This window comes from Pan paniscus, chromosome 18 (assembly GCF_029289425.2).
Source record: "Pan paniscus chromosome 18, NHGRI_mPanPan1-v2.0_pri, whole genome shotgun sequence".
NCBI lineage: Eukaryota > Metazoa > Chordata > Mammalia > Primates > Hominidae > Pan > Pan paniscus.
Window position 1 is genome coordinate 91,779,473 of NC_073267.2, and position 12,479 is coordinate 91,791,951.

At 43.0% G+C, this 12,479-nt stretch overlaps 1 protein-coding gene across 1 annotated transcript in view; it reads left to right on the forward strand.

The window, feature by feature from the left end:
* The first annotated feature begins 6,163 nt into the window (after positions 1–6,163).
* The window catches only part of HSD17B2 (hydroxysteroid 17-beta dehydrogenase 2), a 62,900-nt gene continuing 56,584 nt past the window's right edge, over positions 6,164–12,479 (forward strand). Inside the window, exon 1 of the mRNA XM_003820883.5 lies at positions 6,164–6,598. Coding sequence (XP_003820931.1) covers positions 6,334–6,598 — 265 coding nt within the window. The 5' untranslated portion in view covers positions 6,164–6,333. The remainder of the gene's footprint in view (positions 6,599–12,479) is intronic.

Sequence of the window (12,479 nt, forward strand, 5' to 3'; positions counted from 1 at the left end):
CACATACACACATATACCTACACACAGAGATATACACATCTACTTATGTACACATATGCACACCCATACATATACTGACACAGATACAGAGATAGACACATCTACTTATGCATACACACATGCACATACATACACATATATTCACTCAAAGACACACACGAATATACAGATATACCTGCGCACATGCACATCCACACACCTATGCATGTGAGCACTTGTACAACACCCTTACACATATCTACACATGCATGTGCACACACACATATACACACACATGAATGGAGACGCCCCCACACGCTTCCCACATCCGCCCCATACCCCACACGTACACTCACAGACACAGACACACAACTCTACACACATGTGTACATAAACATACATGTACGCATGTACACACATACACAAATACCCACATACCTACATATGTATATACATACATTCACTTACACACACACAGACACAGGCACACCTATACACATGTACACCTGTGCACAAGCACACACATACAGGTTTATACACATATACATGCTCCCAGACAGACAGATACACACACACACACACACACACACACACACACCACTCTGCAAATAGCCTGGTTACATACCAAGTTGTGATGTGAATTTCCATCTGACCTCACAGTGAGGCATTTGTCACAATTCATGAACCAATACTGATACGTTAGTATTTTTATTTTTTTATTTTATTTTATTATTTTTTGAGATGGAATGTCGCTCTGTCGCCCAGGCTGGAGTGCAGTGGTGCGATCTCGGCTCACTGCAAGCTCCGCCTCCCGGGTTCATGCCATTCTCCTGCCTCAGCTTCCCGAGTAGCTGGGACTATAGGCGCCCGCCACCATGCCTGCTAATTTTTTGTATCTTTAGTGGAGATGTGGTTTCACCGTGTTAGCTAGGATGATCTCGATCTCCTGATCTCGTGATATGCCCACCTCGGCCTCCCAAAGTGCTGGGATTACAGGCATGAGCCACTGTGCCCGGCCGATACATTATTATTAACTGAAGTCTTTATTGTATTCAGATTTCCTTAGTTTTTACCTCATGTCTCTTTTCTGTCTCAGGTTTCCACATTACATTTAGTCGTCACGTCTCCTTGGGCTTCTTTTGGCTGTGACTGTTTCTCAGAATTTCCTTGTTTTTTGATGTCCTTGACCCAATACTTGCTGGGTATTTCATAGAATGTTCTGCAATGATAAAGTTGCCTTTTTTTTTTTAAATCACATCATACTATCAACATGATTTGCCATTGTTGGTGCTGACCCTCACTACCTGGGTAGTGTTCGTCTGGTTTCTACATGGTAACGTTGCTCTGTTTCTCTGTTTTCATGCTACACTCTGGAAGAAAGTTACCATGTGTAGTTCACACTTAATGGGGAGTTACACTCCAAGTCCTTGAGGTAAGGAGTATTTATGTCCATTATTTATAATTTTTCAGCATGTGAGATTTGTCTCTTCTCATCCACCTAGCTGATAATGTATTTATATCACTATGGAGGAATGGGTATTTATTTATATTTTGGATAATTTCTCCTCATGTGTATGATATTTTACTATAAAAAGTTAAAAGTGACGCAGAAACTATAAAAACGAATTTTATTTGATAACAAACACCGTGGTAGTCAAGAATAGGGCACTTTTGTTAAAAGAGCAAATAAGTCTTTGGACACATAAGCAAAAATAAAGCTTCAAGGATAGGGGAGGTGATAATCTTACTCTATTCTATGTTCTTTGCACTGTACTGAAAATATTGTGCCCAGTTCTGGGCCTAATCTTCCAGGGGAGATGTAAGTAATTGGATGCCATTCTGAGAAGTGGCTGCAGATCCCTGAAACCCCATACAAAAAAAAAAAAAAAAAGAGATCTGACTTACTTGGAATTTATGATAATTGAGGAGTTTAGACATCTTTACCACATATTATTTCAAAAACAGAAAAAAGGCATGGTCCAGCCCCAAGTTCTGGCTATCTTCTCCTAGTCTCCCCACTCCTGCCCACTGTCTAAAATAGATAAATATGTAATACATGATATTTGCACAATCACAAACACTCAAAACATTAGTTATCACTCTAATGCTCAAAAAGCAACAAACGAACAAAAAACTCGTATTACCAACAAGATCTCTGTGATGTCCCTGAGATGATCTGTTATGGCTTGTACCACCCTGTCCATGTCCTGAACTTTGGGTCACTATGACATCAACACACAGTCATTCTCTGCTTGGCAAATCATGCCGTCATTATATTACCCTCATCATAGGAAAATGTTCTTCAATTATTGTAACAATGTGATTTTAAAAATGTTTGAGCTCTGAAATATCTTTCAAATATCTGAAAGAAATAGAACAAGACATCCTCTGACTCCATGTGGAGTGGGAAGACAAACGTCAAGATGAATTTGGCCTAGGAGAATGTTCTAATATCCTGAGCCATCTTGAATGGGAAAATCAGCCTTCAGAGGCAGTGAAGTGCCTGTTCTCAGAGATGTTCTGGCAATAGACAAGATGACCACTTGGTGGGGATGTTACAGAGAGAATTCCCATTTTAGATGGGAAGTTCCTTCTTCAAGTTCTCTTCTAAACTCAACATCCACCAATTCTAAGAAAGTGTACATTGGAGGATTCTCAGCATTTTTTTTTCCCCAGCATTTTTTGCCCAGCAATTTTTTGGGGGGGGGCGGCAATCCTTTCTTTTGTGTAGGATGTTTTGTTTTCAGAAGGCATTTTCCAAAAGGCCCCTCTGCTGGCAGGAGGAAATGACACATTGACCCACTGGCATCATTAGCAAGAATGAGTTGGTCCAATTGGCTCCTTTTCCCTGGAAGGCTGAGAGCAAGCTTGCAAGCAAGGGGACACTGGCCAAGCCATGATGGCCTCGAGAATAGCTTCACGACAAAATGGTGGGGACAAACAAGGGACATGATTTAGCTCAATAGGATGCAGGAAATCTTCATTCAATGGTAGCTCTGAGATGGACTGACCCTGAGGTCGGGATGAGGACATTCAGGGCTTAGAAAGGATTGGGCTAGTTCTCACCTGGGGATTCTGCAATTCCATATATTCCCCAACTGGTAAATAGCCTTCCTTTCCACCACCATGCACCCCCACTAGTCTCTGCTCCTGCAGCAGGCCTCCTGGAAGCACTGCGTCCTCAACTCTGCAAGGCCAGGAACCGGGTCTATATTATTCACTACTGAATTCCTCCATGGCTGGTGCAGAACTGGCCACCTAGAAGACTCTCAATAGAGATGTGATTCTTCCTATATTTTTCCAACAAATATTAATTATGTACATGTGATGTGCCAGGCACTGGACTGTGCACGTGGTGAACAGTAAAGGAAAAACAAGAAACAGATAAGGTTCCTGCCCTTGTGAAGTTTATGGTCTAGTAGGGGACACAGAAAACGTTCTTAAAATGGTCAAAGTAAATATATAATTGTGGATGGAGCTAAGTGCAACAAAGGCAATGAATAAAGCGTGCTGATAGGAGATACTCAGATTGGGTGACAGGAGGTGATGTTTAAGCAGATATCTGAAGGATGACAAAGGAAACAGCCGGGTGCTGAACTGAAAGAAGAAATAAATGAGTGAGGAGGTAGCTGTCAAGAACCTCTCTCTCTGCTCAGAGGAAAAAGGCTAAGAGGCAGTGGGTACTCCCAAAAATGAGAAAAGTGCCTACCATCCATGAGTGCCTGTAAGTGGCAGGGACGATGCAAGAATGGTGTCATTCACTTTTCAAAACAGCCCTTGGAAGAAGGACTCCTCCTACCGCCAATTTACAGAAGAGGAAACTGAGGCTTAGGAAGGGCAGGTAACTTGCCCAGTGCCTCACAGCTAAGCCAGGATTCGAACTCACTTTAGAAGTCTGTGAGATCCGAAAGCTCATGTTCTTAATACTGTTCAGCCCCTTCACCATCAAGGCTCAGGGAGTATCCTTCATGGGACTTCTGTGTGGCCTGAGGGTGGCCTTTGCTCATAGATTTTGCCCTCCCCTTGGGAGCCCCAGGACAGAGTAGGTCTGGGAACTCGCAAGGGCTGCCTCCAGGAGAAAAGCCACCTCTCTCAAGTGGGCGTGCACTTGGCAGGAAGCCTGCGCAGGTGTTTGGCCCAGCCCAAATGTGGGAGCCACTGACCAAATGCCAAGACTCTCAGTGAAGAGCCATAACTGGTCCTGTCTCCCCACCTGGAAGCTGTTTTTCGACCGGAGCAAACTGCCAGGATGCTCTGGGCTGGTGAGGCCACAAGGATTGTGAGAGGTGCCCCGTGGCTCAGATGGCACCCAGGAAGGAATTGGGGTCTGTGGAGGGAGGGAGAGTTCAGGGCTAGCCAAAGGCAATTCCAGATCCCTGCCCCTAAGCTTCCTGGCCTGGAGCTGGTAACGTCTCCTTGACTCAAATATCCATGTGGCTGGGAGGGCAGACAACAGTTGCCATCACTCCACGTAGACCCTCATAACTGCCTTGTTGTCCAACCCCACGGTCCCACAGCACAGTAATTGTTCACAAGACACTGCCTCCCACCCCTTCTCCCTTGGGTCTTGAGTTGGCTTTCAGCCCAGGTGGGCTCTGCCTCACCTCCCTTTACAGGGGATACGCTGCTGGGTCCCTTCCTTCCCGAATCCTGCCTCCCCAACATCATCCACAAAAGGCATCCTCTCCCTTCCTCCTCCTGCCCCTCATTTAACTCCAGCATGTGTTTTGAGACAAGTCTATATTCCACTGGACACTTTGTTTTACACGGCTTCCTCTTATTCTTCATTCTACTCCTGTTTAAAAAACATGAATCACTAGCATTTATGAGGTTCCTTCTACTGTTCCAGGCAGGATATGATATTATTTTATAGCCAAAGGGATGAAGATCTAGGGAGGTGAAGTGACCCTCCCAAGACTATGTAATTAATAAGTGGTGGAGCTAAGATTAGATTTGAATACAGGGAAACTGACCTCAAATAGAGAATGTTTCTCTCTAGCTATGCCAAAGTCCAGCCTTTATCACAACCTCGCCTCCCTCCAGCCAGGCATGTGGCCCACATTGGGCATGCCCTGAGCCCAGGTGCGGTGGCCCCTCTCTGGCTCAGCACGGTTAGGTGGTGCTGTAGTTGCAGAGTGCTGGCTTTTAAGCCACTTGTGAGTAAGGGATTTATTTTTTCCCAGCCTCAGTTTTTCTCTCTGTAAACTGACCATAATAATAACACCCACCTCAAACAGTTTTATAAGGTTGAAATGGGGTGAAAGTAGGAAAGATCTAGCACATAATGTACTAATTTATTATTATTTTTTTTTGCCTAAAGCAGGCAGTGGAATAGAATGCTTAGGGGCATAAAGCTCTGAGATCAGGCTGCAAGACTCCACTGCTGTGTGATCTTGACTAAGTCTCTTACCCTCTCTGTGCCCTGGTTTCCTCACCTGTAAAATTACTATAATACTAGAATCAACTTCATAAGGATATTGTATTCAAGGAGAATGAGAGGAGTCCCAGTGAACGGAGGCTGGCATAGAATAGGCTTACAATAAAGAGAAAGAACAAATAAGCAGCTATACACAGCCTCTGCCACAAAAACTACCAATAGATATTAGCCGCTATTAGTTAATTGTCATTATTATCTCTCCCTGGCATGTTTCCACTCAGGCAAGACCAAAGCACTTTCCTCTACCAAGGAATATCTTCCTCTACTTTCATATCCCTCTCCATCCAACCCTTCAGCCTGCCTCAGTTGGGATTTGTAGGAGTCCTGAAGCTATGGACCAGATCAGAGGTGCCTTCCCTTCCAGAATCTATTTTCCAAACTTCATCGATTGCCTATATTTATATGCATGCATGCACACACACGCACGCACACACACACACACTCTCACTCACTCCCGAGTCAGAAAAAGGACTTAGCACCCAGACACACTGCAGGCTCTTGAAGAAGACAGTATTTTCCTGTGAGCTAGAGGATCTTCCTGTTATTCTCCGTGCAGTTCAAATTCTGTCAATTATTATCCAATTAGTCATCGCTCCAGAGGTGGACTGTCATTAAAAAAAATAGAAGGTGTGTGTTTGTGGGTGAGTATGTGCATGTGTTGTGTATGCAGGGGGTGGGGAGGGGGGAGAGCGGTCAAATAGGAAGTGCGTTGGTATTTATGTTGACGCGTACACTGGTTTAAATTAGCCACTGGGAATATGATTATGCTTAATCTATGCTCAGTCGAAAGGGGCTGGGGCTGCTTTCTCCCCTCCCTTCTTGACTCTCTGTTCACAGAACTCAGGCTGCCTCCAGCCAGCCTTTGCCTGCTAGGCTCACTGGCCCTGAGCACTTGAAGGTGCAGCAAGTCACTGAGAATGAGCACTTTCTTCTCGGACACAGCATGGATCTGCCTGGCTGTCCCCACAGTACTATGTGGGACAGTATTTTGCAAATACAAGAAGAGCTCGGGGCAGCTGTGGAGCTGGATGGTCTGCCTGGCAGGCCTCTGTGCAGTCTGCCTGCTCATCCTGTCCCCTTTTTGGGGCTTGGTCCTCTTCTCGGTGTCATGTTTCCTCATGTATACTTACTTATCTGGCCAAGAATTGTTACCTGTGGATCAGAAGGCAGTCCTGGTGACAGGTAAGCAGACGGTGCTACAATTTTCACTGAGGGTATGATCTGAAACTTGCTTTGCCTTAGCAGGACTTTGTCAAATCTGGCTTAAAAATAAAATACTTGGCATGGAGTAAATGAAAGCCCTCACCCAAGTATTTTTCATGACACTGTTTTCATTCCGTTTTTTCCAGGAGGTGCATTTGAAGGGGCTGGTAGTGGGAGGGAAGGAGAGGATGAAGTGCACCCAGACAATGATTTTGTTAATTTCCCAGGAATAAATATTAATAGGCAAAATGGCAATATTTCATGTGTTCTATTGTACCTAGGAATGTCCCATAGATTGTTTTTTAGGCTTAAATGGACTTTTGTTCTGACATCAATGTTTGGCCAGGTTCTCCACCTGGACTCTTCTTCCCTAGGTGTGCAAGAATGCTTACAAGCCAAGTTCTACTTGTCCCTTGCTGTTTTGAAATATTGAAGGGATTCACTTACCTGGGCTGGAGACTTTGCAGTTTGCTTGGCTGCTGTCAAGAACCTTGTGTCCTGTCTGAACTGTTCCTCATTAGACCTCTAATGTTTCTTAATTGGACCAACTTGGCATCGTGTCCAACATTCAGTTGCCTGTTAGCTGAGCTGCCAGTTTTTCCCTTGTTTGTGTGTGTGTGTGTGTGTTTCCCCACTGCAAGTGTGAGGCCAAATTAAATTTCTTTGAGTTGTAAAATTTTTGTTTGGTTATGGAGTTTAAGCTTGGATAGGGCTGTAATTAGGATTATCCAGCGTTATCCTAACCCAGAAAGCCCTGCCAAATAAAAAAAAAAATCAGCTGTGGAATCATTTGGGGGAGATCATCACCCCTCTGACCATGATCCTCAGGGTGAAGGCAAGAATGGCAAGGGGATGTGGTTGGGAGAAAATCTGGGGCTTGACAATTTGCAGAGAAACAGACTTTGTTTTTGGGTTAAAGTAAAATGCTTTCTTGAAACAAAATGCAAATTGGTGCTTGTTGGGGTTAGACAAGCCACAGAAAACAAGCTTCTTTAAATTAATTTTTGAAAGTTTAGAGGGAGAAAATTCAGTCAATGGGATGTTTATCTGCAAGAATGTCTGATATCACCTGGAATCATGTATCTGGGAGTCTGGCTGGATTTTCCACTTTTTTATTAGAATTCTCAAATGGCTTATCGGTGAAATTTGTAAGAGAGTCTCAATTTTCCTGTTCTGTGTCCTGTTCTGTTATGAAACCTTAGGATGAGCTCAGGCAAACCACAGGGTAGCTGAGAAAATGGGACTCCCTTCTTGCTTGTTTATTTTGTCAACATTCTTTATCCTCTGCATTTCAAGATGCAGGTGTTAATTAATGCTCACAAAATATGCACCCAACTCAGTGAGCCCCCGTCAGCCACTGAAAGATGCCCTGCGTTTAGTGTTGAGTGAGGATGATTGAATCAATTAGGCAACTCAAGCTCAACGACTAATCCCTGCATGAAATGCTTATGGCAATGAAGAAAGCTTAGAATTAAGATGAGCACTACATATATTTAAGGATGACTGAAAGGTCACTTTCACGTTCTTTGTTATTTTCAAGTTCTCTGTCACTTTTATGAGGAATGCTATGTGCTCATATCATTCCAGACAAGGCTTCAAGGCCTTTGTATGAAATTGAGAAATTTAAAATGAATTCATTTTGTTAGACCAGAACTCTTTAAAGAATGAAGAAGCCATGCTGAGTTTGGAATAACCTTTGTTCCAGATTGGCTTATGATAACATAGATTAGCATGCATTTTGGTGGGGCAGGACCGAAGAAAAATGTGGCAGTGTACATCAAAACCATACATATGGTTTCTTTATCTGATAATTCAAGTCTTGGAAATTTATTTTAAAGACATAATCTGAAATATGAAAAAAGTAGAAGCAAAACCAAAATGGCACATTCAACACAATCTTATTATTTAAGATTAATATTAAATATCAAAAGCAACAAAAAGGGTGATAATATATGGTACATCCTCTGGGTATAACAATGTGCAACCATTAAAAATGACAGCCACAATGACTGTGTTACATGGAAAACTGTTTGGGCCAAAGGAAAACACACAGGAAACCCCAGGGTTGGAACAAGTCTACAGCCACGTCAAATGCATAGATTCCTGGGCTGGGCAAAAAGCTGTGATAACAGCTGGAAGAAATAGTTTGTATATGGTTGGATTAGTTTACTGGAAATAGTTTGTAAATGAAAGGAAATAGTTTATAAAGGAAATAGTTGGTTAATGGTTGGATTAGAGTATTTGCGTGTTATTTTCTCCCCTGGATTTCAAATATCTCTGGTGTGATTACATTACTCATACAATAAAAATACTTAAAAGAGAACACAAAACAGCTAAAGCTCCTTTTAGTTTGTATTTAATTTTGGACCCAGGTGAGAGGCAATTACAAAGACAAGTTTAAAAAAATAACTTTTTTCTCCCCTTTGAGCCCTTTATTTCATTTTGCTAAGATGTTCAAAAGCCTGTTGCCTCAGAGACAATATAATTATAGTAAGAAAAAGTAAGCAAGCATAGAGTGTTTGAATACATATTTGTCTTCAAGATACCTGAAACCACAGCGGCCATTCAAATTTTTAAAATGTATGTGTGATGCATTTTATTTTATTTTATTTTATTTTATTTTATTTTTTGAGATGGGGTCTCAATCTGTTGCCCAGGCTGGAGTGCAGTGGCATGATCTCAGCTCACTGCAACCTCTGCCTCCTGGGTTCAAGTGATTCTCCTGCCTCAGCCTCTCAAGTAGCTGGGATTACAGGCACGTGCTACCACGTTGGGCTAATTTTTGTATTTTTAGTAGAGACAGGGTTGTATGATGCATTTTAAATGTATAACTGTAAAATGAACAAAGAGCAGACCAACACGATTGTAATAACATCTCAACCACAACGTAGTGGGAAAAACTTTGAAGACACACAGGCTTGGGTTTGAATCCTGCATCTACCTTGCCTTAGGCTAGGTCCCCAGAGGCAGTGCTTTCTGTGAGGATTTGTGGGAAAGATTTATTAGGAGGGTTCCCAGAGAAGATGAGCAGGGAAAAGGAAGAAGCCAGGTAAGGGTGCGACATTGAGAAGTCCTCTGAAGATCACTTGGGCTTGATCACCCTGGGCGGACGTGGGGTGGTGTGGATCACTCATCAGAGCGGTGCCAATTGGAGACTAGAGAGTTGTAGTCTTTATGCCTTCACACCAGTCAATCATTAGTTAAGGGCAGTCACCCCTGTTCCCCCTTGGTTGTGGGCAGGAGGGGAGACTTAATTCCATGCACTTCTGGCACCATGTGGACACTGGCTGGCAAAGTGGGTTCTGGTCCTTTGGGGAAAGAATCGCAGGTGCTGGCTGCTGGGAGTCAAAGTGCACCATGGATTGATGCACACAACAGTGGGAGGGTTCTGGGGGAATAGGATCTTATTTGCTGCATCTTTATTACTAGCTGTGTGGACAGCTGTGTAAACTTTGGTGCTCGGTTTTGGATTTTGGGACTCTGTTTTCTCCTCTGTAAATGGAAAATAATACACACACACACACACACACGCACAAACACACACACACCCCTGCATATGTTATACTACTATAGATGGAGTTAGCAGATGAGAGAGAGAGAGAGAGAGAGGGAGAGAGAGAGGGAGAGAATGACTGTATTGGGGTGGTGAGGGGAAAGCTTGAGTAGTTAGGAAGAACATGAAGGAACAAAAAGAACAAAAGAAAACGTTGACAAACAGAGAGAAGAAGCATTCATGTATTCACTCAATAAATATTCATTGCGGGCTCAGTATGTGCCATGCATTTTCCAGAAGCAAAGGGGGAAGAAAATTTTAAGACCATGAAATTACTGTCAAGTGATGGGATCAAAATTCCTACTTTTCCTTCATCTTGGACACACATTCACTGGAGTTCCTTCCCCCTCTTCTGAGGTTACGCGTTGTCCTTCTCAGCCTACCCTCTAAGCTTGGCAGGAGATGCACAGGTAACTTTAAGTTTCTATCCTCTGGCCTTTCATCCTGCCCCCTCCAGTCATCTCAAATATTGAGTACTGATTCAGCATCTACTGTGTACAGAGCAGACACCTCAGGGCTTCATGGACCACTGGGGAAGACATGGCCACACCCAACTGTGGCTGTGTGATGGGGCACATAAGAAACCTCCAGGTTCATTCCCAAAGCGGATCCCAGGCAGACACAGGTCTTGTGTGTGGAGCTGGGGAAAGCTTGACAAAAAAAGAGGGACCTCGTTAAGAATCTAAAATTAGTTTTCTAGGGGGAAAGTGAGAAGGTATTCCAGCCTAACTGGTTAAGTAGCTACAACAAATACAGCTAGCACTCAATAAAGCTTGCTGCATTAGATAATTTTTAATTGAAAATTTCAAAACTGGATATATTGGAGAACGGATCCAGGAGGAGAAGTAAGATCTGTTTTCAGTGAAAATATTTTATGCTCACAAGAAAGTGTCTCACGTGAGTGATCATCCCTTCTTGCAATTACTGAACAGTCCAAATAAGGTTCTCAAGTTGAATACCATGGGTATCATCTTGGGGTTGGGACTCCTTTGGATTTCACGTCAGATTATTAAGATGGATAAACATTGACAGTGGACTAAGAGACTAAGAGAAATAACATCTCTGTGCTCTAACCTTTACATGCATTTTATATTTGATTCTCACAACCCTAATAATTTACATTTGTAAACAAGGAAATGCGTCCAAAGTCACTGAGCTACTAAGTAGCCAAGATTGGACTAAACCCAGATCAGATCCATCTCTCACCAAAAGCCGTCCTCTTAACCACTGTCATTAGAAGTGTTAGATCCATAGTTGGTATTAGACCACAAAGGTTACCCAGGATATAAAACGTGTCCATTCAATCAACAAGTAAATATTGAACGTCTGTTATGTGCCCATGACTCTGCCTAATACAGAGCTTGGCAATTGATTGGGTGTAGAAGATGCTTATGAGGGACGATGAAATAAGAGTACCATACACAGGGCTAGGAATGTTTGCAGAGGGTGATGATTTGAGAGATGCCATGTGCTAAGCTTGACTTCAGAACTGAGTCGGAGAGCAGTGAAGGGTAGTTCAAGTGAAGTGTCACTGGAAATTGGAAATAATGAAATAGAACTTGGTTAGATTTGTAGATAGATGCTGGAGAAGCATGAGCAACAAAGTGATGGTGGATGTTGAAAGGATGGCCCTTAGTGAGTCTATAATTCAGTCTACCAGACGATTTTTACATGAACACATGTCCCCACTTATCATGCGGTTTAAGTTTTACCTTTACCTACTACAGGGAAGCATTAAAAAGGTATTGATAACCCGAGTAATTTTGTGAAAGTTTGAACAATGATTGTATCAGGCATTATAGATGGAGTGTTTTGATTGGGGAGTATTCTGACTGCATGGAAATCCATGCCAACTATACTGCAAGCGGCTTGAAGGCAGGAACCAGGTCTCTTTTTATGACCATGTACCTCTTCTCAGTCTCTCAGCATGTTAGGCCTAACACGATGTTAATGAGCGAATGCACAGCGAGTGAACCAACCATGTGGGTGAAACGTCCTCTCCTTTTCATGGTCGTTAGTTGGATACAATAGGATTGTCCCAATCTGCCCACTCACTTAGGTACTTACCTTTGCTGTTCTTTTTGCTGGGGTCATTTGCATAAAAAGGGCAGAGTGACATGGCTGAGCTGTTGGAAGCGCCATTGTTCTGTAGTGACTTAATTGTTGGCTTGCCCTGGACAAGGCTTTGTGCTGATTTGGTTCTAAGCGTGCTCCTGCTTACCCAGGATGTGGCACAAATAGAACATCCACTGGCTTCCACCAGGCTGCTGAAACTGCTCTCTAAGTGTCACTGGTGTCCTTCTAATC